At 38.7% G+C, this 25,835-nt stretch overlaps 4 protein-coding genes and 8 non-coding genes across 13 annotated transcripts; 1 reads left to right on the top strand and 11 right to left on the bottom strand.

Moving 5' to 3' along the window:
• Nucleotides 1–66: 66 nt before the first annotated feature.
• Nucleotides 67–134, bottom strand: LOC117815142. The gene has a single exon (XR_004631721.1). It is a non-coding gene; the product is annotated as a small nucleolar RNA SNORD18 (small nucleolar RNA).
• Nucleotides 135–326: 192 nt separating this feature from the next.
• Nucleotides 327–396, bottom strand: LOC117815145. The gene has a single exon (XR_004631724.1). It is a non-coding gene; the product is annotated as a small nucleolar RNA SNORD18 (small nucleolar RNA).
• Nucleotides 397–695: 299 nt separating this feature from the next.
• Nucleotides 696–765, bottom strand: LOC117815147. The gene has a single exon (XR_004631726.1). It is a non-coding gene; the product is annotated as a small nucleolar RNA SNORD18 (small nucleolar RNA).
• Nucleotides 766–1,367: 602 nt separating this feature from the next.
• LOC117815146 lies at nucleotides 1,368–1,437 on the bottom strand. Its single transcript, XR_004631725.1, has one exon. It is a non-coding gene; the product is annotated as a small nucleolar RNA SNORD18 (small nucleolar RNA).
• Nucleotides 1,438–1,945: 508 nt separating this feature from the next.
• Nucleotides 1,946–7,710, bottom strand: rpl4 (ribosomal protein L4). The gene is made up of 10 exons (XM_034686107.1): nucleotides 7,640–7,710; nucleotides 6,141–6,312; nucleotides 5,894–6,000; nucleotides 5,485–5,623; nucleotides 5,081–5,205; nucleotides 4,686–4,815; nucleotides 3,920–4,076; nucleotides 3,639–3,722; nucleotides 3,332–3,452; nucleotides 1,946–2,074 (listed from the first exon to the last, which is right to left on the bottom strand). Exons 1-10 carry the CDS (start codon nucleotides 7,640–7,642, stop codon nucleotides 1,997–1,999), a joined length of 1,116 nt encoding a protein of 371 aa, XP_034541998.1. The 5' UTR covers nucleotides 7,643–7,710; the 3' UTR covers nucleotides 1,946–1,996.
• On the bottom strand, nucleotides 3,527–3,594 carry LOC117815144. The gene has a single exon (XR_004631723.1). It is a non-coding gene; the product is annotated as a small nucleolar RNA SNORD18 (small nucleolar RNA).
• LOC117815143 lies at nucleotides 3,804–3,873 on the bottom strand. The gene has a single exon (XR_004631722.1). It is a non-coding gene; the product is annotated as a small nucleolar RNA SNORD18 (small nucleolar RNA).
• On the bottom strand, nucleotides 5,298–5,397 carry LOC117815149. Its single transcript, XR_004631728.1, has one exon. It is a non-coding gene; the product is annotated as a small nucleolar RNA SNORD16 (small nucleolar RNA).
• LOC117815148 lies at nucleotides 5,689–5,788 on the bottom strand. Its single transcript, XR_004631727.1, has one exon. It is a non-coding gene; the product is annotated as a small nucleolar RNA SNORD16 (small nucleolar RNA).
• Nucleotides 7,711–8,123: 413 nt separating the features above from the next.
• Nucleotides 8,124–15,123, top strand: zwilch (zwilch kinetochore protein). Of its 2 annotated transcripts, XM_034686102.1 has the most exons (19): nucleotides 8,130–8,307; nucleotides 8,970–9,104; nucleotides 9,378–9,420; nucleotides 9,507–9,599; nucleotides 9,977–10,116; nucleotides 11,250–11,440; nucleotides 11,541–11,620; nucleotides 11,695–11,850; nucleotides 11,970–12,041; nucleotides 12,127–12,220; nucleotides 12,309–12,361; nucleotides 12,451–12,553; nucleotides 12,651–12,730; nucleotides 12,827–12,983; nucleotides 13,141–13,169; nucleotides 13,920–14,056; nucleotides 14,159–14,254; nucleotides 14,523–14,638; nucleotides 14,729–15,123. In XM_034686102.1, the coding sequence occupies exons 4-19, from the start codon at nucleotides 9,519–9,521 to the stop codon at nucleotides 14,815–14,817; spliced, it is 1,674 nt and encodes a 557-aa protein (XP_034541993.1). In that variant the 5' UTR covers nucleotides 8,130–8,307; nucleotides 8,970–9,104; nucleotides 9,378–9,420; nucleotides 9,507–9,518; the 3' UTR covers nucleotides 14,818–15,123. The 2 variants fall into 2 exon arrangements, with proteins under 2 accessions (XP_034541992.1, XP_034541993.1); XM_034686101.1 differs by lacking the exon at nucleotides 8,970–9,104 and having other exon boundaries at nucleotides 8,124–8,307.
• On the bottom strand, nucleotides 14,913–20,836 carry lctlb (lactase-like b). Its single transcript, XM_034686103.1, has 14 exons — nucleotides 20,713–20,836; nucleotides 19,591–19,777; nucleotides 19,309–19,469; nucleotides 19,131–19,218; nucleotides 18,920–19,029; nucleotides 18,707–18,835; nucleotides 18,507–18,602; nucleotides 18,370–18,424; nucleotides 18,121–18,282; nucleotides 17,758–18,035; nucleotides 17,537–17,663; nucleotides 17,241–17,440; nucleotides 16,618–16,681; nucleotides 14,913–15,540 (listed from the first exon to the last, which is right to left on the bottom strand). The coding sequence occupies exons 2-14, from the start codon at nucleotides 19,715–19,717 to the stop codon at nucleotides 15,425–15,427; spliced, it is 1,713 nt and encodes a 570-aa protein (XP_034541994.1). The 5' UTR covers nucleotides 19,718–19,777; nucleotides 20,713–20,836; the 3' UTR covers nucleotides 14,913–15,424.
• A 1,084-nt stretch (nucleotides 20,837–21,920) lies between these two features.
• On the bottom strand, nucleotides 21,921–25,498 carry snapc5 (small nuclear RNA activating complex, polypeptide 5). The gene is made up of 4 exons (XM_034686109.1): nucleotides 25,317–25,498; nucleotides 24,087–24,214; nucleotides 23,389–23,469; nucleotides 21,921–22,541 (listed from the first exon to the last, which is right to left on the bottom strand). The coding sequence occupies exons 2-4, from the start codon at nucleotides 24,174–24,176 to the stop codon at nucleotides 22,347–22,349; spliced, it is 366 nt and encodes a 121-aa protein (XP_034542000.1). The 5' UTR covers nucleotides 24,177–24,214; nucleotides 25,317–25,498; the 3' UTR covers nucleotides 21,921–22,346.
• Between the last annotated feature and the right edge of the window lie 337 nt (nucleotides 25,499–25,835).

Below are 25,835 nucleotides of genomic sequence, written 5' to 3' on the forward strand. Positions count from 1 at the left end.
AATGACAAAATAACGGAGTTTAACGAGGTGACCTGTGGCTCAATTGACAGTTGAATCAAAGTCTTGAAGCTCAGGACTTCCATTATTATCAGGGTTCAGAAACACGGACCTGAAGTGGAACATCATCATAGTTAACAGGCAAAACTGTTTTAAAGAAATTGAAGTGAGCCTTGCTTACTTTGGTGTGCAAAGAGCTTGATGGATCTCCTCACTCTCCTGGATCCTGTTGGTCGTCTTAAGCACAGGCAGGCTGAAATAAATAAGGACGTTGTTAAATTCCTGAATCAAATTGTACATAGACTGATGCAACAAGTGCTCTCATGATCAAACTCAGAACTTCGTGAATATCACTAAACTTCAAAAACACGGACCTGAAGTGGAAGCTCATCACAGTAACGTGATCATAGTTAACAAGCAAAAAGTTTGTTTTTCTTTACATTATATATTTTTTGGCCTTTATTTCATAGGGCAGCTGAAGACCGCTAGGCCACCAGCGCCCCAAGCAAAATGGTTTTAAAGACATTAAAGTGAGCCTTGCTTACTTTGGTTTGCAAAGAGCTTTATGGATATCCTCAATGTTATGGATCCTGTTGGTCATCGCATGCACAGGCAGGCTGAAATAAATAAGGAAGTTATTGTTAAATTCCTGAATCAAATTACACATTAAGACTGATTCAACTAGTGCTTTCATGATTAAACTCAGAACTTCATGAATATCACTAAACTTCAAAAACACAGACCTGAAGTGTGAGCTCATCACAGTAACATGATCATAGTTAACCCTCCTGTTATGTTTGTTTTCCAGGAACAGCAAAAATGTTCCTGGGTCAACTTGACCCGGGGCATATTTTATTATCCAAAAGTGTCAGAACCCCAAAAATCCAAATGCATTTTTTTTTTAATATCGTCATTAACTCCATTACTAACCATTTAAATCAATATTTAGTGCAATGGTGTTCTTTAATTCTCACAGATCATGGTTCAAAGAGGATAACTCACTCGTTTTTCATGTGTGTGTTCCTGATTGGGGTGAAATATGTCACACCGTTGCAAAAAAACAATTAGTATTTGACACTTCTGACCCCCTTTAGACTACACTTTGACTGCCGGGTCAAATTTTTTTTTACTTTTAAATGGGTCAATCTGACTCAGGACATAACGGGAGGGTTAAAAAGCAAAATGGTTATAAAGAAATTAAAGTGAGTCTTGCTTACTTTGGTGTGCAAAGAGCTTTATACATCTCCTCACTCTTCTGGATCCTGTTGGTCATCTTATGCACAGGCAGGCTGAAATAAATAAAAGGAAGTTATTGTTAAATTTCTGAATCAAATTGTACATCGAGTGATTCAACAAGTGCCATCATGATCAAACTCAGAACTTCGTGAATATCACTTAACTTCAAAAACACGGACCTGAAGTGGAAGCTCATCACAGTAACATGATCAATACTACAGAGTTATCTCTTTTGTTGTACTTACTTTTTGTCAGCCTTCAAGGAAGCAGGTTGAAGCTGTTCTTCAGAGGGAGTCTAAAAACAAAAGCACAATGGTTGAACCGGAGGGACCTGCTTGTGGAAAAATGTCTAACTTATTCAAGACAATATCCAGTGATCAAGACTTAAAAAACACTCAATTTAAGATTGAGACACTAAATTTAAACCACACATGGCTGAGTGTTAAGTTTTCAGACAGGACAATAACTTGCATGACATAAGACAGTTTTGAGAACTTACCTGGAATGTTTCTGAATATATATTGGTGACGGCATCTCTTAGTCGTTGAGGATATGTGGTCCTCGATGTGGGATCAACCTGGACTGCCTCATCTTTGCTCTTACCAGCTTTTAGTAAACCACTACCACAAAATTCACCTGATATATATATTGAAGGCCTGCATTGAAAACCATCTTGCTTACCACCTTTGAAATAACAAGTCTGACTCCAGGATTTGAAAGCACTGATTTATTCATCACTGAACTCCATACTGTAAGTATAAATTTATGCTGTAGGCTTGGGTTTAGCAGGTGCTCCCTTCCTTGCTGGCTTCTTCTTGGGTTTCAGCATCTTGGCCTTGATCTAAAGAAAGAAGAGAAAATGTAAAGTCTAGGGGTGACCCCAAATAGTCGAATATTTGACGAGTCGTTCTAACGAGTCTTAGTCGACTGCCAATCTCATAGTCAAATATTTGCATATGAAACATGGATCATTCCATTCAAACCATGGGGGTGCTCAATGTCTAATTTTACATTATTTTCCTGTTTCCCGTAAAAACAGTGTCTCATATATCCTATTTTGATATAAATATAGACTTATTCAATGTAATTCTGAGAACAGCTCTTTAAGTGTTAAATCTCCTTAAAGTGGTAATTAAATCTCCCCATGTAATTAAAGGTGGACCATTTAGCAGGACCTGTGGAGCAGTCGTACCTCAGCTGGCCTTTAAATCTTTCTACGTTCATGTTAGCTCAAAATGTCAGGAAATAAAACTTCAGTTGATCCTAAAAATAGTAATGAAGATGAGGAGCAGCTTCATGAGGAGGGCTGTGAGATAAAGGATTGCCGGACCACACAAAAACTGTACGGGGCCAAAAGAACGAGGAGGGATACCCAAAGCTGTCCCAAGCCTCAAAAACAATCCACAGCATCCCATCCACCTCCACGCCATCAGAGAGGATATTCTCTATGACAGGATTTACAGGCAACAGAGCAAGGAGCGCACTTCTGCCCGTAAACATGATGGTTTTCCTCGCGTACAATTTGAAAAGACTCAAGTGGATGAAGACGCGATGAAAGACTGTTTTAAAAGCTGTTAAGGTATTTAAAAACCCTCTAGCTGGTTCAGGTTTGATTTTGAACATTATACAAATGTTTAGCCTTAAGTTGGACAAACTACCCTCCGCAGCGCTGCTCTCCGCTGTGCGAACACTGTATAAATATCTCCTGATTCCTTACTCTATAACGGCGAGTTGTTCCATGTTTAACAGATGGTGGCCTTATTTTAGTTTTCCCTCCTTCATCACCTCGTTGTTTTTGCAATATAGATTTAAAAAATCTAAGTTTTATACTTATAATATTCTGTTGTCCCTTTTACTTTAAGCTACGAGTCTCTTAATTGTAAATGGTTATGTGTAATATTGTCATGCGGTCACCATCATGCAGACTTTGGGTCAATAAGGAAAAACAACAAACATTCGACTTTTCGTCAACTATGGGCAAAATCTGATGAATCAGATTCGACTAAGCAAATCCTTAGTCAGGCTCACCCCTAGTAAAGTCACACGTGGCACTTTTAAGTCTGTTATAATTAGTAGCTTATACTGCCATGTTTCTTACCGCCGGGTCATGCTTGAGGATGGCATGACGTCTTGCTGTCTTGGCGTAAGGGTTCAGTTTGAGCATTATCCTCAGGTTCTTCAGAGGATTCTTCTTCAGCACTCTGCGGTTGATCTTCTTGCTGTAATGACAGAAATAAACAAGTCTTAACAAGGTGCACTTCTGTGATCATCAAGTTTGTGATAAACAATGTGCAGGCTCAGGACTTCCATTGAAATCAGGGTTCAGAAACACGGACCTGAAGTGGAACATCATCATAGTTGAAAAGCTAAAAAAAAAAAATCACTATAAGTGGGAGGGTGCTTACTTAGGTGCACGGAGAGATTTCTGGATCTCCTCACTCTTCAGGATCCTGCTCAGATCTGTGTTGGTCATCTTGTGCATTGGCAGGCTGAAATAAACAAGAAATCCACCATTAAACTCCTCACATTGTACATTATGACAAGAGTCAACTTTCAATCTTTTGACAGTCATTCTCAGAACTTCGATAATATCACAGAGTTTCAAAAACACGGACCTGAAGTGGAAGCTCATCACAGTAATATGTTCAACTCTTCAATTGTATTGCTCTCAAATAGAATCACTTACTTGTAGCCGGTCTTCAGGGAAGAAGGTTTACGCCAGGTGCCGTACAGCTCGTCGAGCTTACGGAAAGCGCTCTCTGTCCAGATGCAGAAGCGTCCAACGTGACCACCGGGGGCGAGCCTCAGGAGGTTGAGTTTGTTGACGTTCTGCAGGGTGATGCCTTCATAAACAGCACAATGTAAAAAAAAAAATTTAAGTTATGTTGCTCTACTTACAGTCACTTTACAGATTAAATGTTACAAACCACTGACCCACAACACAGGCAAGACTAAGACTTTAAACTTTCTTTTTCTTTCTTCCCACCCATTTCTGAAATTCAACCATTTAATCATCACTGCACTTAAAGCTGCTGTTGGTAGGAATGGTGTAGAAACGTTTCTTTCTGCTGTGTTTGGAGAAAATATAATACCCATTGGTACTCAGTGGACTAAGTGGAGTAATTTGAGACTATTGCGAAATCTCTGTGTTTTCCAATGCCTTTGTATCAAGCAATGTTATTATTCCCCTCGTTCCTGTTATGACGGACCAATAATAGCTAATCTTCAATCCTCTGTCCTGATTGGTTAAGGGGCAGCCCCTACTACGTCATTCAATTGGTTATGAGTCTGGCACTATCATGACTGCACACACCGATCTGTGTTGGGGGGCTAAGAGGAAATATGGTTGGCAGGGATAGTGTTGACATTCGAAGTCCCTCTCTCTGAATAGATGTTTACTCTGAATACCAACAGCAGCTTTAAAGAACAAATTAATTGAACCAATCACACACCTGGGATATTTCTGAAGGCTTTGGTGACACCAGCATCTTGGTTGTAGATGATGCATGGCCCTCTGCGTTGGATGCGTCTGCGATTCCTCATCTTACCCTTACCAGCACGCATGCGCTGAGAGCCGTAGACCTGCACACCAAGTTTAGAATATATATACCATTTAGCTTAATAACACCAGTCATGTCCAGTAAGTTTAGTGAACTTAATCAGTTACCATGGATAGACTAACTGTTCAAAATCAAACTTTTAGTAAATAATGCCATCCAAGATTTTAATGCTACACTTCACAGTACAAATTAATCAGATGACAGCATCTTGTCCATCTAATCTTTTTCTATTAGAGTGCAAAGTCAAGTCAAAAAACAATTTCATCATTTTCTTAAACGTAGGTTACCTTCTTGATGTCGTTCCAGGCTTTCAGCTTCTTCAGCAGAAGCACGGCCTCCTTGGTCTTCTTGTATCCCTCAACTTTGTCCTCTACCACCAGTGGGACCTCAGGGATCTCCTCAATACGATGTCCTAACAGACAACACCAGTATGTCAACCAGAGATCTCAACACTCGCACACACACAACCTTCCATGACTGTCAAAAGACAGTGTTGTTAACGCTTGCTCAGAATTTAGTAGACATCAATACACTATGACAGCTTAATGACGGCAGGCTACCGTCACTGTTCACAGGCTCAGACGCAAATTACACCATCATGGCAAGGCACATCTTCATTTGTACTTCAACATTTCAGATAGAAATATCTTTTATATGTGTATTTCAGCTGATAATATTTCCTTGATCTTACCTTTGGACATCACAAGTGCAGGAATGGCAGAAGCAGCCACAGCAGAGCAGATGGCATAGCGCTTCTGGGTTGTGTTGATCCTGCGGTGCCAGCGGCGCCAGGTCTTGGTGGGGGCAAACATGCGACCTCCACGACACATCTAGACCAAAGTCAAGGAGGTTTGACAACTACTGAAGGAACTTTAAAACTTAATTACAGAATACCTGCTCAGACTCAAATGTTCATCAGCCATCTGTGCCAGCATGTGACAGTAGGCATTCTGTCGCTGTACACAGAGTCAGACGCAAATTACACCATCATGGCAAGCATTTACTTCAGTTTCAATTTGCCATAGCACTTGTAGTTTTCTCAAAAAACTAAAAAAGGCAAGAAAAAATTAGAGTTTTAACTCTGATTAAAAAAAGGATACATTTCCAAAAGCACCCTGGCCAGAGCGGTGGGTACCACCACCCCTCACACGAGGGATACGGGCCACAGCTCTTCCTGTTCCCCAGGACTCTGCACTGGTCTGGTGACCTGAAATTGGCACAAGTTCATGTTTTAAGATCAAACAATACAAGTAACATGTGTGAATACACAAGTTTGTTCATCTTTCCATCTTTAAACTAAGGTAATTGAACTAAAGATTCCAGTTCAAGACAGTCATGATCACTCACCTGCCAGTTCACTGACTGCATAGGGCTGGCGGCTGTTCTTGCGCATGTTGGTGTGAACAAAATTCACAACATCAGGGCGGATTGGAGCCTTGAAGATGGCAGGCATGACAACATTCTTGCCTGCAGTTTCTCCTTTCTCGGAGTAAACCGAGATCAGGGGTCGGGCACAAGCCTAGGACAAAACATATACAGCTTTGAGCATCTGGTGGATACAGTATATTGACTGAGAAATCCACATCCCTCATATGATATAATGGATGTTACAATCAATTTAAAGTTCATGAAGAGATTGTGTCTTGAGAACAAGCCAATGCAGTTAACATGCGTCTTCAGAACAAATGTTAACATAAATGTCAGTCTACAATTCACTACAACAGTTGTGGCAATCTAGCAGGGGTTCCCAAACTTTTCAGCCACCGGCCCCCAAAATATAGGTGCCAGAGACTTGCGAACCCCCACTGTCCCTCAAAGTGATTTATTGTGGCTTCATTGAGCTGGTCTGCAGAAAATGACCCTACCAATATGAGCATGTGTGTTTCTTGTGCCGTTATGAATTAACCTACTGCTACTGATGCTTTGGATAATTAACTGTTCACTAACTCTAAACTTAAGAGTCATCTGGCAAGTAGAAAGGCAGAAAACTCATTACATTTTCTATTTTCAAGCTTTTATTTTAAGTTTTGCTGCTATGTTTGTCAATATTTTGTACTATAAATGAGTAAATGTACTTTAGATAGCTTGTCATTCACCTTTTTTATTGCATTTTTTTAAGTATTTCTTTGTTCACCACAAGTTAAATTATATATAACACACAACCATCAAAGGGAAGAAATAATAAATAAATACAATAATAATAAAAAGTACGAACAAAAAGGAAGATTAACAAAATAAGATATTTTTAGATAACTTGGAAAAAAAGAACATTCTGGAAGACCCCCTATTTGTGTCTCACGACCCTCAAGGGGGTCCCGACCCACACTTGGGGAACCCCTGATCTAGAGTGCATCATGATTATTTACCATCGACACAACAACCACTTCTTACTAACATCCTATACTATAAAGAGACAACGACACATCCTGGGCCCTAGCTTAGCCAGTCTGATCGCTTAACTTAGCAAGCCACTCTTAAAAGTACCTTCTCCACTCATTGTGGATGGCGTTAACACGTTATGGACATATATCTACTGATAAGCCTCTGGAAGAATCTGAAGCAGATAAAATAAGGGTGCATTCTGATTAAGAATATCTATTAACAGTTTGTGAACAACCTGCCATGTAGTCGCAACCACACGTGTCACTGCACAGAGCTGCTAAAGACACCAAAATGGCTCCTCGTGTTAGCTTCGCTAGCCGGGAGGATTCCAACTCCCCGCTGTATTTAGAGCCCACTGAAGATTACAGCGACAGACTTATGGAATCATTTGTAAAGTGGAGACAATGGGATAAACCTCCCATGTAATATAACATGCTTTAGATCAAATAAGCCTATTTTCTCACCATATTCAGATTTAGTTTATCGGCTCGCCGGGAACCACGCTCCTCTTGCTATGGCGGCCACAGTAAAAAGGAAGTCGGTAATTCAGCCGCTATGTTTTATCCCTCCGCCTCGAAGAGTATCACTTCCGTTGAAAAAGAAGTTCACACTAATGTTCTTTTACCACAAAGAACATGTTCATAATTGCAGTTCTTAGAATGTAAATCATTTCTGAATGTACATTTCCATTCACATTGTAAAGAAAGAACGACATTCGCAACTATACTTTGTTTTTAGAACTGGGACTATTTCTTGACACCATGTTTGCGCAGAACAGACGTATGACCGAACTACATTCTCTTAAATACATCTTTTAATTTTATATTTGACATTTCTATTTTTTACGTTCTACTGTATTTACGAATACCTTAAAGCAATTCATGCTTTTTATTCAATATCCAATTTTCGTTATTTAAAATCATAACGTTTACCTCTGACCCCTTGACGTCATCGTCCTGGTGAGCGCGCGACTGTCAAAATATCAACAGTGGCAGCCCAACTTAGTTTGCACAATTCTGTCAGACACATTTCCAACTCTCAGCGCCTTCTCTTTAAAAAGAAGAGCAGGGGTGATTTTTGAGATGTGTTCAAAGGTGATATCGAACTCCAAGGAGTTTTACGGAACCCTTCGGTGAGTATGCATTGATTCATGTTAATAACACTTAGCCTTTCAGCTAACGTTATACTAACGTGAGGCAATTAACGCGTTTTATTTTCAGTCCATCGCTTTCACCGTTTCGTCCACTGTTGTATTATTTGAATTTCTTTCAACTGCATTATCTCTGTCTGCTCTTTTTTCATGTATGATTTGCACTGATGGACGAAGTACACTTCTTCTTTACTTAAGTTAAAGTATAGATCATCCATGTCAAATATTACTCCACTACAAGTGAAAGTTGTTCTGTCAGATTATTACGTCAGTTAAAGTACTGAAGTTTTTGCTTTTTAAAATACTTAAGTATTCAAAGTACTTCTTAAAAAATCTCAAAACTTTGAATTTTCACAAAGAATGATCAAGAAGTCAAGAATACATAGGAGTAAATTCAGTTACATCATGTTTATTTAGAAAACGTGACTTGAAATCTCTAAAAACTATACCATGACAGACACTAAATTACTCCAAGCACAGACAACTTAGTTTGAAATGTTCATCTGGAATGAAAGAAATGCTACATAGTTCAACATGCTTTCTCAGGTTTGACTGTGAATGTTTGTATGTTTGAGCAGAGTGGGAAACAGGGAGAACATTTCATACGATACGTATCATTCTTCATTTCAAAAACCTCTAACAAGGGCTGAAGATATGGCCATGGGTGCTCAGGTGGAGAATTATAGCCATCATTACCACCTCTAAATGAACTGCCTGATCTGAGTGACATTTGCTCTGTGTTTGCTCCACATTCAACTGTGGAGACGCACGATATACAGGTATGACTAAACCACTGAGACAAACAGAACTACACAAACACATTTTACTGTCTTAGGGATCAGATTTCAGAAAAGAGAAGGAAATTCATGAGCTGACTTCAAATCAAAAGTAGTGAGTAACTAGAGCATTGATAGAAATGTAGTGGAGTAAAAGTAATAAGTTACTCAAGTAAAGTACAAATACTCAAAAAAATCTACTGAAGTACTGTACTCAAGTACATTTACTCTATGACTGTCCACCACTGATGATTTGTGTTGTGTTCATTGGTTTAGGTCGTTTCAAGATGAAGAAAGCAATGATCAATGCCTATATGAGGTAATTTCATTTAAACGATAGTAAAATCAACTGGGTGCATCCATTTGTTCAATAATGATGTTGATACAGTGTCTGTTGTGTTACAGGAGGACATCCAAATGTTAAAGATCAACGGAGATAGAGTTCCTGTGCTGAATTTGTTCTGTGGCAACCAGCCAGTTTTCATCTGTGAAAAAGCAGTGAGGAATATGATACAGACTCTCATGAATTTAATTTTGGGTGTCTCAAGCCCTAGACGAGCGTTACTGTTTGATATGTAAATTAAATTAACCCTCCTACAAACATCTTGTTTTTTAGGAAGTCTGTTGTTATTTCTGACATCAAGGAACTTGTACATTTCTCTTGGAATGATATGATGCACATTGAGCCTTACAGCTTAGAGTGTGACTTGATTCACTCTGACAGCATTTCATTTTAGTGTAATTGGTATTTTGTGTATTGCAATCATATGCCCCCCTCTTAAGATAGCTGCAGATACCCTATATCTTTATACCGTCTTTCTAAACCCCCCTGACAGCAACTATGTAACCATGTTTTTAATTCTTTATTTCACAAGGTTCCAAAAATAGTAGACTGTGATGATCAAGAAATGACTGAAACATCAAACTGCACTAGTGAAGATGCTGATGATGATGAAGACACCAACACACTCCAGACAGAAATAGGACCACAGCCGCTCACAGTCATGAAAGCAAGGTGACCAATGCTTAACCCTCATGTTGTCTTCAAGTCAAAATTGACCCGTTTTCTAACTTTCCATGATCATAACTAACAAGTAACAACAAGTGTTATTTTGTGATCCCATCAAGAAATTTAAAAAAGTTTCAAAATATTGTCTTGACCAAATTTTTACAGAGACCTGTCAGTGATTATTTAATACCCAAAAATTCCTCTTATCATAATTTATAGTAACAATGATGCAAAATTTCAGCTAGAGCCAACACAAAAAAAACGTATGATTTCATGTAAATGGGAATTATGGACTAGATATTTTAAAAAATATTACAAAACCTTAGGTAATGACTTGGAATGAAGATGACTAAAGAAGTGTAAAACAAAATTTCATGATAAATTATACATTATGCTTTATAATAAGTAAAAGTTATACATATAGGTATACTGTTGCCTGTAAAATTTGTTGTTTTCTGTATAACTATTTTCTTTCTTTTTTACAATGCTTATAATTTAAGTGTCTGTTTTTTGTATTCAATGCTGCTCATACTTGCCTTAAATTGCCCCCCGGGGACAAATAAAGTTTTTTTAATTGAATTGAATTGAATTGAATTGAATTGAAAAATTGGCCAGGTCAATTTTGACCAGAGAGGACAACAAGTGTAACTATTTGCTGCAATTAAAAAATAAAAATTGTTTTCAAAACAATATTCTGACTAAACATTCACAAGAAGGAGCTTGTGAAAATTCATGAAGAAATTCTTAGCTGATCATAATTGTTGTAAAAATAAGTCAAAAATTATGTCATTTAAAAACCCCAAATCCAGGATTCATTTCATGTTAATAAGCTATGTTGACCATAAATAATTCACTAAAGGGTTAAAAGTTGTATGAATGAGTTCAAAAGGAGTTGGCGAAAAAGATAAACTACAGAATCTGCTGAAACTTAATTCTATAAGGTTTTTAAACAGACATAATTACACCGGGTCAAAATTGACCCGGGAGGATAAAAAAGTGCGTAGTCTAAACGAGGAAAACACAAGGGTTAACAGCTAAGAGCTCATCTAAATGATCCCAGTGCCTGTAGGGTTATACAACCTGTGTATCTTACAGAGTGTAGATGAAAATCAAATGTAGCTCTTTCTTTCTTTTACCAGACAGATGCTGTCTTGGTACACATTATCTCAAAATGCCAGTGTGTCAGCTGTGGACAACAACCCTGCCTTACGGCCTCTGTGGCTGCGATGTGACATGTCTGATCCAGCTGGAACAACCTGGTTTGGAGCTGAAACCATCTGCATGGGGGGTAAAGTGTCTGGAGTCAAGTTGTACTCTGTAACCTGCAAAGGTACTGGTTGAATAATGAAAACATTTATGAATAACCCATCTTTGAAAATATTCCAGTACAGTGTATATATGTTTCTAATGAGCTCATATGTGACTTGCAGGTTCAACATCGGACAGAAGCTCTCTCATAACCCTGGATGAGCTTAAACAGGAGCACAAGAAAAGGCATCACCCATCTTCGGTAAGTCAGTGTGCCTTTTATTGTTTTTGTGTCAGTCAGTAAGAGATTAAGTTAATCGATACTGTCTATTCCAGATGGTGATTAAAGGCAATGCCAGGTTCAGCTTGTTTGGCTCCACTGTAGTTGAAAACACAACAATTGAGTCACAGATTAGTGTGACTGTGGATTTCAAATGGAGCCATGTTGAAAGTATCCTGGAGACCCCACCCCTTTCCTCTACAGCACACCTGGTGAGCATAACCAGCATTCAAAACATACTCTCTCTGTACCATGGAGAGATACTTTGATCTGTTATGTGATATTAGCATCTAAAATACAAAATAAAGCAATGCAATGTGTATCCTTGCAGAACATCAAAGTTGCCAGCGGGGACATGAGGAGCCCAATGTATGAGATGTACAGGGAGCTGGAGTTTCTTCAGGTTTGCATACCTTGATAATGTGAAATGAATGACTGTGGGCAATTCATTTATAATATAGAGCTTAATCAAATCCCTGTGATTTTAGACCCTTGCTGATGGTTTGAGAACTGGGAACACTGAATGGACGGAACCCTTAGAAAGCATGTCAGCTGTAAATCTGACGAAAGCCTTCCTAGAAGGTATCCGCTTTGTTAAATCAACACACCATGGCTCTAAAATAATAAAAAACGTGCTGAAAATTAATTCATTTGTTTATTCTCCATTCAGAGCTTCAGAACACAGTCAAGACACTCCAGGAACAGGCTGTTAAACCAGCAGAGGTGTGGTGCTTGTACAATTAAGAGACATTTCTAGACTGTATTCTTTTCTGAAACCAACAGCTTTCATGCTCATGTGATCCTTTCCCAAGACCCCAAAGCTGAAGACCGAAACCGAGACTCCTATTAACAACTCTCTCTTGGAACGAGGGGATTTGGATTTTGTGGAGCAGCTGTGGGTGAAGATGAGAAAGAGTGAGTTAGCTCTCAAATAAAAAGACAAACTACCATTTGATTTAGCGTTGAAAATACGCCATGACAACCATTTCCTCCATCCTGTTGTCCATTACAGGTGTGACTTCATATCAAGACATTGCTGACTGCTTGAAATTGGTCATTGAAGCTCTCAGATATGGTGATGTGAAACCCTGGGTATGAAAGAATGCTCTCTTAAAAGTTTATCCTTGAGAGAAGATTGTAAGCTGTTGTGTGAATAGTATGTGTTTTTTTTGTTTCCCCTCCTTCCAGATTCACAGAGACAGTAACAGCTCCCTCAGTAAGCTCATCCTGCAGTCCTACCACAAGCAGATCGATCATGTGTCTCTTACGGGTGTCACCCCGATCAGCATGCTGCTGGAAATGGGTCTGGACAAGTTAAGAAAGGATTACATCAACTACCTCATTGGTAACCTCTTACTGATCACTATACTCCTCTGTATAAATCTATATCTTTTACATTTGATTCAGTGTTTTCAGGAATATTTAACCCAAGTGTATATGTATTATTAAGAATTGACTTTGCCTTTTAGTGTTTAACAAATTGCCGCCTTTTTCCCCAACAGGTGAAGAGTTAACTACCTTAAACCATTTGGTAAGCTTTTGGCTATTTTACAGACATTTCTTTAACTATTGTTTTATTATTTTTTATTGGGGTTTTCTGCTGTATACATCATTCAAAAAGTGCATGTAACCCAGTTTTATATTTTTACAGACAAACAAGAACACATCATACAATGACAACCACTAGAGTCCATCCAGTGTGTTTTGAAATGTTATCTTAAAAATAAGAAAACAGGAAGGAATCATGAATTAGAAAGAAGATATGATCCCTAATGAAACACAGGCCTATGAAACATATTACATTAGTCCTCAAGAGAGGGAATATAATTTACAAATGACAGAAAAGGACCCCAGGTCTTTTTTAAATTATCTGAACAACCTATGAACTATACTTAATTTTCTCTAAATAGAGGAAGGACATTAGGTCTTTTAACCAGGAATTTTCAGATGGCGGTTTATGATCCTTCCATTGTAGAAGAATGCATCTGTGGGCCACAAGAGAGGCAAAACAATGATATTTCTTTCCCTGACAAAAAAGCAAGTGAAGTCCTCAGAGCCACCAAAGATTGAGATTAAGGGGCTGGGAGGTACAGGTCTACCAAAAACGTTTGATAATTATATCGTAAAAAGAGGACCAGAATGATCTTAGTTTCAGACAGGAGAAAAATGTGTGTGTGATTGGCAGGTGAAATGGAGCACAGTTCGCCTGTGTTAAACAATTTTTTGAGCTTATTTTTTCCGTTTTTACAAAGATTCTGAGTTTGAATATTTTCCTTGATAGTGTTACTACCTGAGCACAGAAGTCGATCTGCAGGAACAAGTGATCCGACTCAGAAAACTGCACCATCTGCTGGAAATAATTCTGACCTGCAGTACTTTCCTGGAATTGCCCTATGACCAGCTCTTCCTCCTCACACAGTAAATCAATCTGTTTTTTTCCTATGACTGTAATTGTGAGTATTCATTCACAATGCATTTTCTGGACAGTGGCATCAAAGTAGACAATTTGCATTCTTTCAGGTCATGTTTGCAGCACTACAAAACATACCCCTATGACGAGGAGCACAATTTCAAACTGCAAATCAAACCAGCGCTGATCAGCCACTTCTACCAGAAGTAAGAAAACTCCTCACAAAAAGTGTCATAAGAGTGAAACAGCAAATAGAACTTATGTGATTTTTTGTTCTTTTACATTGTATCAGGTAGTTATCTAATGCGGACGTATGAGTCTGACTGTTTCCAAATTAAACTGTAGCAGTTAAATCCCATGAGGATGTATACCTCTTGTTTGATGCATTAATAAGAGTATGAAGAGCTGCTGTCTTGTGATCAGGTCAAAATTGCAAAGTTTTAACAATCCCTCCTGTTTTCATGTGTCCCACAGAGAGCACCCAGGGGTCTGGGGCGTTGAGGTGTCCAGTGGCCAAGGTCCACGTGAAGTCAGGACATCTTTACAGCTCAGTGACCAACCGCTTGTTGATCATGTCATCTTTGACACAGGCGAGTACTCCAAATAATGTACATGTCATAAAGACTGGTTGTGTTCTCAGTAAAAACATTTGGAATCTTCTCTGTCTGTCTTTTTTTTAGATTGCCCAAATGAGACGGTGAACGGGGACAGTGATGAGCCTGCTTTCTTCTCCACCATGGTGTGCTGTAGTCTTGTCAACTTTGCATGAATTTGAACAACCAAGGAGCAGCTTTGAGATTCTCATTAGCATACCTGTATCTTTAAATGCAATGAGAACGAGCCAACTTGTCTTATTATGCATCAATAACTGTTTAATGAACACTGTCAAGTTGCCTGTACATATACTTAAGTTGTGTTATATATCTAAAATGACTTACTTCAAGTTTTTTTGTATGTTTGTTGTTGACGCAGTCATAGGATTTCCATTCCAGTCTTTATTATCACATTTTGATGAACTTTTCTCTGTTCAGTGTCACAGGTGAAATAAATTTGCTGAGGCTTTTTGCCAAAAATCTCTCAGTTGTAACATAATGAAAACACAAAGTACAGTAGATCAAAAAGGTCTTTTTGCAATGGTATTATTCCACAGCAATAAATCATAGGAAAATCCAACATGTTGCAGGGCTATCCACACTGTTTGCTCATGTGATACTAAATTTATTAGAACAGGCTTAATCAATGTTTAAGCACATCAAAAAAGGCAATAATTGTTATTTCCACACAGTTGATTAAATGATGATGCATTTAAAATACATGTGTGCATGAGTGAGATGATGTCTGTGTGTTGTAAACATGCACACTGTCAGAGCTCCACCCTAGTTCCGCCTCCGCAGCAGGAACATGAGGAAGATGGCGCTGAGCAGAATGGAGAGTGTGCACACAGTGGGAACAACGATCTCAGTTACCATCTCCATGTGGCTGGTCAGAGGGTCTGTTAACACACACAAACATACATTAACAAATCATCATCAGCATTACTTTGGCGTCTAGACACTGCAGGTGAAGCAAACAGTGATGCTCAAGCACAGCACTCAAAGGGTTAATTTGTCCCTAGATCAAATCCTGTATCTTTATTTATAGTGTGCATGAGGGATTTCCTTACCATGTATAAGTCTTAGAATATTGGCAGCAGTACTCCGCTGTTCCTCTAACAACACAAAAAAGAAAGTACTCAGAGTTGATCAACGGCATTTTAACCCTTTGAGAACTGAATGCAGCTAATGGGGAATATTTCAGAAAGCAGAATTTGCATTGTGTTAACTTGAAATCTAGTCAAAAATGTTCTTGTTTATTTTTAACCATCAGAAGGCATGTTGGAGCTCTGATTTGTGTTATCCTATTCATTTTAGATCTCAGATAGTTTATCAGCTGTTATCTGATTAAATTAATATAATCCTGCTTTTTGAAATAACCCATCAGCTAAGATTTGCTTCATGCTTTCAGAGTTTTTGGCAAAGCTGCTATGAAAACAGAAAAGCTGCGCTTATTAGGAATTAGAGTGAAGCATACAGGAAAACCATAGAAGAAGAAGACTTGGCTCCACACTGCACAAGGAGGAAACGCTTGTTTCAAAAGCACACCTTGGTGTTAAACTGCCAAAGCGTAACTCTAATTTGAGAAGCACAAAGTCACAAAGCAACAACCAAAACAAAAAAAGCCATATTAGAGGGAAACATGTACCCTCAAATTCTAAACTTCATCATGCACTGGCCAAACCTTTGGCATTTCTGCATGTTCCTTGGATTTTCTTCTAGCTGCAGGGGCAAACAAAGAAGATATCTCTCCGTTAGAGATGTGGTAAATGATGTTTTACATCGTTCTTATTGTGCTAGTAATTTGGACAGTTTTTTTCCAAGGTGCTTTAAGTACAGCAACACATGTTTAAGTCAAATTGTGATTTTGAAAATTGTTTTTTTTAATGGGTCGGAATCTTTATTTGTTTACCCCAGCTAGTTTTTAACCTCTTATCACTGATAAGTATAGTCAGGAACCTTAAAGCCAAACTGACCTGCAGCGAGGAGCTGGTTGCTGGAAGAACAGGACTCAACAGATTTCCTCCTCCAGTTCTCAACCTGTGGGGGTTTAAAATGCAAGTTTTAACCCCACTTGTTATGTTCATTTCTCTGGAACAGCAATAATGTTCCTGGGTCAATTTGACCCGGTGCATATTTAATTATCCTAAAGTGTCAGAACCCCAAAAAATCCCAATCAGATTTTTTTAAATCAAATTTTTAACTCCATTACTAACCATTTAAATCAATATTTGGTCCCTTGGTGTTCTTTAATTCTCACATATCATGGTTCAATGAGGATAACTCACAAATTTTTCATTAAAACTCATGTTAAAACTTTTTTAATGTACATTGGAAAGCCTTAAACGTAAAACAATAGTTTTAAATGACATAGTTTTTTGTTGATTTTATTTTACATTTTGAAATTTTTTATGAAGTGATGATGATAAATTAACATGACACCTCTTCTGTCACATGCTGCCCAGATTTTTATGCTGTATTTAGCTGGTTTGGAAGGCATATATTGCCTAAAATAGACTTTTAAAAGGATCAATTTGTCCCCCAACATAACAGGAGGGTTAAAAGAATATTTTCCAATATTTACCACCTTGTTTCTTACCTCTCTCTGATTGGGAAATCCGTTGGAGCTGATGATGCGTTTGTAAAACTGAACAGAAGCTTTGGGATAGCGAGGCTTATTTTTGTTCCTGAAGTCCACATAATACAAGCCAAACCTCTCAGAGAAGCCCTCATCCCACTCAAATTTGTCCAGCAGGGACCAGGCAGTGTAGCCCTTCACGTTGACTCCGTCTTTGATAGCTGATTCAACAACACAGGGAACAGAATCCAGCTGGAGTTAGATTACATTTTTTTTTAAAAGAGCTGGGCATCTTTAATTTGTATGAGTTGATTCACCTTTCAGCATCTCATTGATGTAGTCTTTATAATACTGTATCCTCCATTCATCACACAGCTCTGTACACAACATCTTCTCAGACACGCCATTCTCAGTCACATAAACCATTGGGTTTCCATACTGAGTCTGGATAAGGAACAAATGAATATGAAGTGCGTTAAGTATTAACAATATATATGAATACATTGTACTAAGATCATCTTATGTCTACATATGTTACCTTGACAAAATTGAGCAGGCGTCTGAAACCCCAAGGCACAGAGTAGAGCCATTCAGATCCTGGATCGGGCCATCGTGGGTCAACCAGCTCAGCCAGATCACGGTCTGAGAAGTAGGTGCTGCTGCTGCGACCTGATGGGTTGTTCTTTTGGGTGATGTAGCGGGTGGTGAAGTGACCGATGCCAAGGAAGTCACAGGTGCCCTTGATGTAGCTCTTCTCTTGGGGAGAGAATGATGGCAGGCGAGATGTACCCAGGCCCTGTTGGACACTTTTCCTTCCTGGACACATGGTTAGAAGCAGTGATAAGTTACATTCTCACTGACCAAAACAGAGTCTGGATTTACTCTTTGAAGGTTCGCTCACCAATGAAGTCTTTCATCACTTGAGGGTAGTCTCCATGAAACACAGGTGTGGCAAACCAGCCTAGGTAGAACTGAACGTATCTCTCAGCTGCTTCTATGTCCTTCTGGTTGCTGAGGTCCACAGGCTCTCCCCAGTCCCCAGATAGAGAGATGCCAACCAGACCTGTAGATGTGAACAGCACCTCTCAACACTAAGACAAAGTGACTCCAGTTTATACACCACCACTCTCAAGAATTCATCTTAGTTTACCTTTTTGTTTCGCCCTCCACTGGGAATCGTAAGTGTGCCAAACCCTAGCATGTGCCTGTATGAAAGAGATGTTTGAATATAATATGTTAAATTAATAAATAAGTGTGTGTGACCACTGACTGTGTGTGCACGCTTACCTTGATAATGTGATGGGCAGCTTTGTATGCCCCTGTCCCTTTCAGCCTCATCCCAGGAGCATGCTCACCTGTCTCATAGCCTTCAACAGCTACAGACTGCAGTATATAGAGGGTCATGGTGTAGTGTGAGATAAGCCCTTGTAGTAACAAGCAGACGCATAATTATTGAAGCTCTGCAAAATCATATATTATTCACCTACCCATGGATTGTTGAAAGTGATCCAATATTTGACTCGGTTGCCAAATCTTTCAAAACACAGGTTGGCAAATTCATTGAAGTGATTGACCATGCTTATATTTTGCCATCCGCCATATTTCTCTTGTAAGACCTAGAAAAACAAAGCTTCAGTAAGTCTATTAAGAATGGTAATGAAGTGCAAAAGTTAATGATGAGGAAGATTTGTTATGCCAACCTGTGGAAGGTCCCAGTGATACAGAGTCACAATGGGAGTAATCTTGCTCTCTATCAGGTGGTCGATCAGTTCATCATAGTACTGTAGTCCCCTTTCATTTACATGGTCAGCTACAATTGGTATAAAGGAATGGATGGGTCTTAAGCTGTAGCAGTTATCAAGTGGATCATAGTTGAGTTCTAAAATGCTTGCATTAACTGAGGTTACTCACACTTTATGCCTGTGGGGATGAGTCGAGGCCAGGATATGGAGAAGCGATAGTGGTTAAGTTTCAGCTCCTTCATTAAAGTAACATCATCCTGTACAAAACACACAATGAGGTGAGTTACTTCATTACATTTGATCAGCCTCTGTCTTTTATATTTATATCTCTACACCTGATGACCCACCCTGACTTTATGGTAGCCCTCACAGGAGGAATCACCAGTGTCATTTTGTAGGATTTTGCCTTTCTTATGACTGAACACGTCCCAGATGCTCAGTCCTTTTCCATCTTTGTCCCAGGCTCCTTCTGTTTGATACGCTGAACTGCCGGCACCCCACGAAAATCCTGAAAACAAACAACCATATAACTCTGGGTGAATGATTTTTATAATGAATGCATGAATACATTTTGCAGAAAGAGAACCACCTTTGACTAAATTAATGAAACAAAACAAAGTTGTGCTCACCAGCTGGAAAAGTGCCATAATAGAAGGAGCCGTGGTCGTTCTTTGTCCAGTCGAAGTCCTCAGCCGAAGACAGACACAGCACCAACATAAGCACATGACACACACTAAGTGCACAGCGGGGCAGCATGGTACTCCTGAGGCTGCAGCACAGTCACTGTCCGGTTCTGCTCCAGTCCCTCACTGATGTCTGCACAGATAGAGGTTGATTTTTAAAATGTTGTCTTTCAATGTGTTTTTCTGACCTTTGTAATGATTATTTTAATGTCATGTGTGAAGCACTTTGCATTGCTTGGTTGCTGAACTGTGCTAAATGAATGAAGTTGGCTTGCCTTAGAGAACCTTCTGCACCGGCTCATTTCAATAACATGTGTCAAACACACACACGATAAAAAACCACTTATTTTTGCACACTAAATTAGTAACAAAAAAATGTAATATGATCACAATAAACCATCATAGAGTGGGCTGAAAGCATCTAATGTCATGGACTACAGGGGGTCCCACATCCCTGTTGCAGAGCCAAATTCCCCTCTTTTCAAAATCAATGGTGTGTGAGCTCATCTTGCTGAGGCGGACAGATCCCATACAAACTGTGGTTTCACCTATGTAAGCAAAGTTAATGTCAGAGAGGTTGATATGTGTACGGGGCACAGTCACATGACAGTGGATGAACCTTCCCCTACCTTCACGTGAAAATGGAAAGATTTTAATAATCCTCAGCATGAGTTTATTATCATTAAATAAACATACGTGTAACCCTTATATATTTAGGGCTTACAATTTAATGAAAAATGTTCTCACATTTAAGTTTCTGATCTCAAGAGTTCAAAAGCATCTCATGATATCTCACTGCTGTAGACTCACTTAACTGCAATCAGTGTGCTACACTGGATGTTAATGTAATGCAGACTTGCTAAGATCAGATGATCATTGCTGTTGGAATTTGAATTCAGATCACACACACAACCCAAAGAAAATCTAATGTTTCTTCAAAAAATAATTACCCCCTAATTATCTTACTCTGTATCACTTTTTTTTCGAATTTGTGCAAAATTTGTAACCATCACTACATACACACATTCATTCACAATAATTAATAAACTGTAAAAGACTTTTACATACCTGTGTACCTTATGAAGCATTCATCTGCATCAGGTGTTTATCCTTGGCCCAAGTCCCCGTGAATGGGAGCTCTCCCGGAACAGCAGACCATGTAGAAAGCTGTATATATCTATTGGGGCGCTCTCTATTGTATGTTCGCTGTTGTAGCACCACCCTTCTCCAGAGCTGTCCCTGCTGTCCGTGTGAAAGCTGGCCTTATTGTGAGGCTTGCTGTATTGTTTTATCTGTTTAGAAAATGCTGAATGGTTTGCTGGTGGAAAGTGTTTGCACTGCATTACACATTTGGGTGGGTCAGGTAGGGACAATTTTACATAGGTATTACCCAATCTGAGTAACTGAGACGGAAACCCAAAACATATCCTCAGTAGGGATAGACCGATTATCAGCCGGGCCGATTATCAGCGCTGATATTCAGAATTTCACGCATATCGGCATCTGCCTTTTTTAAAAAGCAGATAGCCGATAAGAGATCAATTAAAAACTGGGTTATTTTGGCTCAAAATTCACTGAATCACGTGGCAGAAATGACACTGTCTGCAGAAACCGTAGCCTCTGTTGAGTTCCATTTCTCCCTGCAGTTTCTCATCACAGGGGACGAGCTGAGCAGCATCCGTTGTGGCCCCTACAAGAACTAGTGATTTCAAACTCATACAACCCCACTTCAAAAAAACTGAAATATCCCCATAAAACAAAGATAAGTGAAAGATTAACATTTCATTTATATTGACATTTTGGAAAACTGTATTTACCGTAGAAAAATTTAGAGAGCTATTTATTTGTTTAAGTTTTCATTTAACTTTAGAAGACATGCTGCTGAGCCTGGGAGCTCCCTGCACTTTGTTAGAATGTTAAAAAAAGATGTTTATTGTCTAAGATAAAAAAAACCTTTAACATGTTGCAAATCTGAAAAGCTGTTTAATAAACATATGCTTAAAGGCATTTAAACTAAGTTAAGTGTCGGAGTTTGTATTATTCAAATTTTGACGCCAATATTTCCCCTTTTACTGCAAATGAATATCGGCTCCAAATATCGGTTATTGGCCTCCTTGACTACTAATAATCGGTATCGGCCCTGAAAAAAACATATCGGCCTATCTCTAATTCTCAGACTGCCGATAAACATTTAGTGTACATCAAAAACATTACATGTATTTGTTAGGAGGCAAATGAGCGTAAAAGTGACAGTGTACACAGTAAAATGAGTCAGGTGAACCTGAATGCAAAACATTTTATTTTGTGCTTACAGTTTTCATTTCTTACACAGTGCACACACGACTTCTTATATGGCCCAGCCATACATCTTAATGCCAACCCTAAAGATGCACAGAATGTTTAATTAGCTATAAGCTCCTAACAACACTGTGTTACGGCATTTTTGTGAGTCATGGCTCACAATTTTTGACACAAGTCCTAACAAAGATTGAAAATCCGGACAACATGCCTGAAATCAGGCAAAAAAAGAGGATACTATTAGCACCAAACATCATTACACTGCAACCATTACTCACTCCGTCCAAATAAATTAAACTTCCAAAGTGAAAGTACAAAACAAATGAACAAATAAACAGACATCTGTTTACACTGGATTCTGATTTAGAGGTGCAAATATTTAAGCCCCATGAACACTGAGCATCTCAGTAATCCTCATCCTCATCCTCCTCAGGCACAAACTCCAGCTCATTGTCATCTACTTCATCATCTTCTTCGTCCTCCTCTTCCTCCTCATCGTCATCTTCCTCCTCCTCCTCCTCCATATCATAATCTACAGCGGCATTCAGCAGTAGTTTGGTTCGGTTGATCTCGGTCTCATCATCAAGGTTGATTTTAACCTGAAACCAGAAAACAATAAACAAATGTTTCTGCTGAGCATTTAAGATTAGATTCAAGATATCTTTTACTACGTGTTAGCAGAAAGATGGATTTAGACATTTCAAATTATGCTATCAGTTTAACAATGGAGTTCTGTCTCTGAGTTGGTTTAAAAGGCTTCAAACAGAACATCTCCTTCAACCTTAACTTTATATTATAACATAACTTTGTTAGAGTATCTTGTTCTATCTTAAAAGTAATTTTAATTAAGTAGAATTTGTATCTGATAAAAACTGGAGTATCTGAAAAAGAGTCAAACAACAACAAAAATAAATTACTACAAATGCCAGACTAGACAATTAACACTTCTTATCACATCTTCATATTCAGGAAATGATGTTCATTGCTGCAACTGTATTAAATTGTTTATCATTAACTCAAATATTTCTCTGACACATGAAACACCACTAGCTTTCTTAAAAGGCAACTGTGTTTCTGAGTTAAAGGAAATCAAAACAAACAGTCCTTAAATTACATTTAAAGCAATAACTAGAATAATACTCCTCTGAATTATGGGCTTAATAACAACCCAATAAACCTGTAAACAGTTCTTCTGGAGAATTGGGATTAAATAGATAGTGTTATTATTAAGGCTATGCAAGCGTGTAAACTGCAACACCCTCAGTCATACATTATAGAGGTGCAGTGTAGTAGTTATTTAAAAAAAACCAGTGATGTCAACATGTCAACCAAATCAACTGAAGTGTGAATTTTTTTAACACACATGAATGAATATATCATAGTCAGTCTTAACATCACAGTCTGTGACCTCTGAGCATCTAGCATGTTTTTTCTCTGACGATTTACCTCGATTTCTGGGGGCGAGTGTGGAGAGGCTCCTTCTTCATTTTGTGCATTGATGATAGATTTCAAGGCCCCTTCTTCAAACTGAAACACAGAATAATAATAATAATAATAATAATAATAATAATAATAATAATAATAATAATAATAGACAGGCTCCAATACGTGCAGAACTCAGCTGCCAAGGTTCTCACGCACAGCAAGTCCTGGCAGCACATCACCCCCACTCTCATTCACCTCTACTGGCTCGCTGTAAAGTACTGCATCGCCTATAAGCTCCTCCTCCTCAGCTACAAATCCCTGCATGCCCTTGCCCCCTCAATACCTGGCTGAACTCCTCCACCAACACACTCCATCCCGGAACCTACAGTCTTTGGACCTGGATCTCCTCTCCATCCCCCGGACTAAGCTGCAGACTTTTGGGGACAGCGCCTTCAGTGTGGCATCCCCTACACTGTGGAACTCTCTCCCTCCCAACATCAGCAGCGCCCCAACACTGGACACTTTCAAGAAAGCAGTCAAAACGCACCTTTTCCTCAAGGCCTTTCCCTGTTAGATAGTGTTAGTGTATCCCCACCTACCCAGATCCCCTACCAGACCCTGTGAAGCCACCTTGAGTTTCTTGAAGGCGCAATATAAATACCAGTTATTATTATTAAACACAAACCCAAATATGCAATAAGAAATCCCTCTTAGCTTACCTTCAACCTGTTGAGCTGGTCTTGTAGCATGACTTTGATTTTGAGGAGAGTCTCCTCTTCCTTCTTCAACTCCTGCAGACGGCTGTGCATCTTTATGGTTGCTGCTGCAGTCAGACCATATCTCAATACTAAGGAGAAGGGATGACTAGTTAGGGAAACAGTGACACAGTTTGTTGACAACAAATGTGACCTAGGTGTCTTGGTTTTAAATCTGTTAAAAGGTTTCTAAGGAAAACTGTTATTTGACAGCAGAAGTCATACATTTACTCAGGCGTGATTCTTGGATCGGATGTTTAGGGGTGCTGAGCTGGGCAAGATAAATTTTCCTGTTTTGTTCATTTTAATGCAACATCATTCCCACATTTGTGAAAGAAAATGATAACACTTTTTGGGAAAGTCTGTGACTAAACCATCAAATCTGATAAAGGTTATTTAAATGCTGAGCCACAGCAAAAGAGAAATGGATTGGAATCATAAAAGAAACATGGTAACCCTCATTCCTGGGGAAAGACAGCTCGTTTTGATACAGCAGCTCCTCAACATATACATAAACAGTATGTATGTTTCTTGAGTAAACCAGCCCCCTATAGTGAGTACCAAAAGTACCAAAATTTGACATTGGAGTTATTTTTTGGACTTTCATTTGAAATGCAATGCACAACATGTAAAGTGTGGTGGAGCTGCTGTATTTTTGTTGTTAAAATATTACGTTTCAACCAAGTACTGTATGGTTTTGAAACTTTTGTAGCTTGTTAAAAAGAACATACAGTAAAAAAAAAAAAATCTCTCAAATTTTAGGGGTGCTGAGATTCAATTTTCATCAACCCCCAAAATGGGCTAGAAACGTCTATGCATTTACTTAGTAGGAAAGTCAATACTGTCGGAAATATGAGGGAAAATCGGGCTGGTGCATTTTTTCAACCAACTCCTGTCCCTCAAGTTAGAATCAACATAACATATCAGCCAACGTTACATGCAGATCTAGTCGACAACAACTCAATATCCATCAGAACAACATACTAGTGCATTTATTATATCGAGTAATTAGTAGTTCAGCGTTTGCAGACAATATGTTGCATACAAAAAGGGCTAAATTGAATTGTTAGTGCTAGCTAACATAAACAAAACCAATTTAGCTAAATAGCGGTATTGTTACCCCAAAATTTACATTTACAATTTGCTTCCAAATCTGCAACGTAAAAGGTTGTGGGTCCACTTTGAGACGATTACCTCTGTGTTAAATCCAGGCTACAGCTCCATATCAGCGTTAAACATGGAGATACAACAGGTTATGTGCTTCTGGTTGCGTTAATTTCTGAAACAGGTTAGCTGCATATGGTTTAGTTGTTGTGGTGCAGCTCATGCTACAGCTACTAGCTAAAGTTTGTGTCCTGGAGTTATGCGGTCACTTCCGGGATTAGTGATGCGTTTATGTTTATGGGAAATTTCAGATGCAAGTCTTGACAGTGATAAACAGTGGTGGACAGTAACAACGTAACGTACATGTATTTGAGTACAGTACTTAAGTACATTTTTTGAGTATCTGTACTTTACTTGAACATTTTTTTATACTTATTACTTTTACTCCACTACATTCAGAAGACAGTTATTGTACTTTTTACTCCACTAGATTTAAATGTTGCTTTACTATTTTAGCAATTTTAACTGTTATCTTATTTTTATGTATTTATTCATTCGTTTATTCATTCATTTATTTTAACTATTTGTATTCTTAATTTTGATGCTTTA

The sequence above is a fragment of the Notolabrus celidotus genome, chromosome 6, assembly GCF_009762535.1.
Source record: "Notolabrus celidotus isolate fNotCel1 chromosome 6, fNotCel1.pri, whole genome shotgun sequence".
Lineage (NCBI taxonomy): Eukaryota > Metazoa > Chordata > Actinopteri > Labriformes > Labridae > Notolabrus > Notolabrus celidotus.

What these genes read in the sequence shown, in the direction of transcription:
- lctlb (XM_034686103.1), bottom strand. Translation starts at nt 19,717, where the DNA reads ATGCTGCCCCGCTGTGCACTTAGTGTGTGTCATGTGCTTATGTTGGTG. An exon ending in GTGGAGGGCGAAACAAAAAG is followed by an intron (nt 18,283 to 18,369) that starts GTAAACTAAGAT and finishes TCACATCTACAG; the next exon opens with GTCTGGTTGGCATCTCTCTA. An exon ending in GATTTCCCAATCAGAGAGAG is followed by an intron (nt 16,682 to 17,240) that starts GTAAGAAACAAG and finishes AAACCCCCACAG; the next exon opens with GTTGAGAACTGGAGGAGGAA.
- zwilch (XM_034686101.1), top strand. Translation starts at nt 8,258, where the DNA reads ATGTGTTCAAAGGTGATATCGAACTCCAAGGAGTTTTACGGAACCCTT. An exon ending in CTCACAGTCATGAAAGCAAG is followed by an intron (nt 10,117 to 11,249) that starts GTGACCAATGCT and finishes TTCTTTTACCAG; the next exon opens with ACAGATGCTGTCTTGGTACA. An exon ending in GGGAGCTGGAGTTTCTTCAG is followed by an intron (nt 12,042 to 12,126) that starts GTTTGCATACCT and finishes CTGTGATTTTAG; the next exon opens with ACCCTTGCTGATGGTTTGAG.
- snapc5 (XM_034686109.1), bottom strand. Translation starts at nt 24,176, where the DNA reads ATGCACAGCCGTCTGCAGGAGTTGAAGAAGGAAGAGGAGACTCTCCTC. An exon ending in ACCAGCTCAACAGGTTGAAG is followed by an intron (nt 23,470 to 24,086) that starts GTAAGCTAAGAG and finishes TCTGTGTTTCAG; the next exon opens with TTTGAAGAAGGGGCCTTGAA. An exon ending in ACTCGCCCCCAGAAATCGAG is followed by an intron (nt 22,542 to 23,388) that starts GTAAATCGTCAG and finishes TTCTGGTTTCAG; the next exon opens with GTTAAAATCAACCTTGATGA.
- rpl4 (XM_034686107.1), bottom strand. An exon ending in TCCCTGAAGACCGGCTACAA is followed by an intron (nt 3,723 to 3,919) that starts GTAAGTGATTCT and finishes TGTTTATTTCAG; the next exon opens with CCTGCCAATGCACAAGATGA. An exon ending in AAATCTCTCCGTGCACCTAA is followed by an intron (nt 3,453 to 3,638) that starts GTAAGCACCCTC and finishes CTGTCATTACAG; the next exon opens with CAAGAAGATCAACCGCAGAG.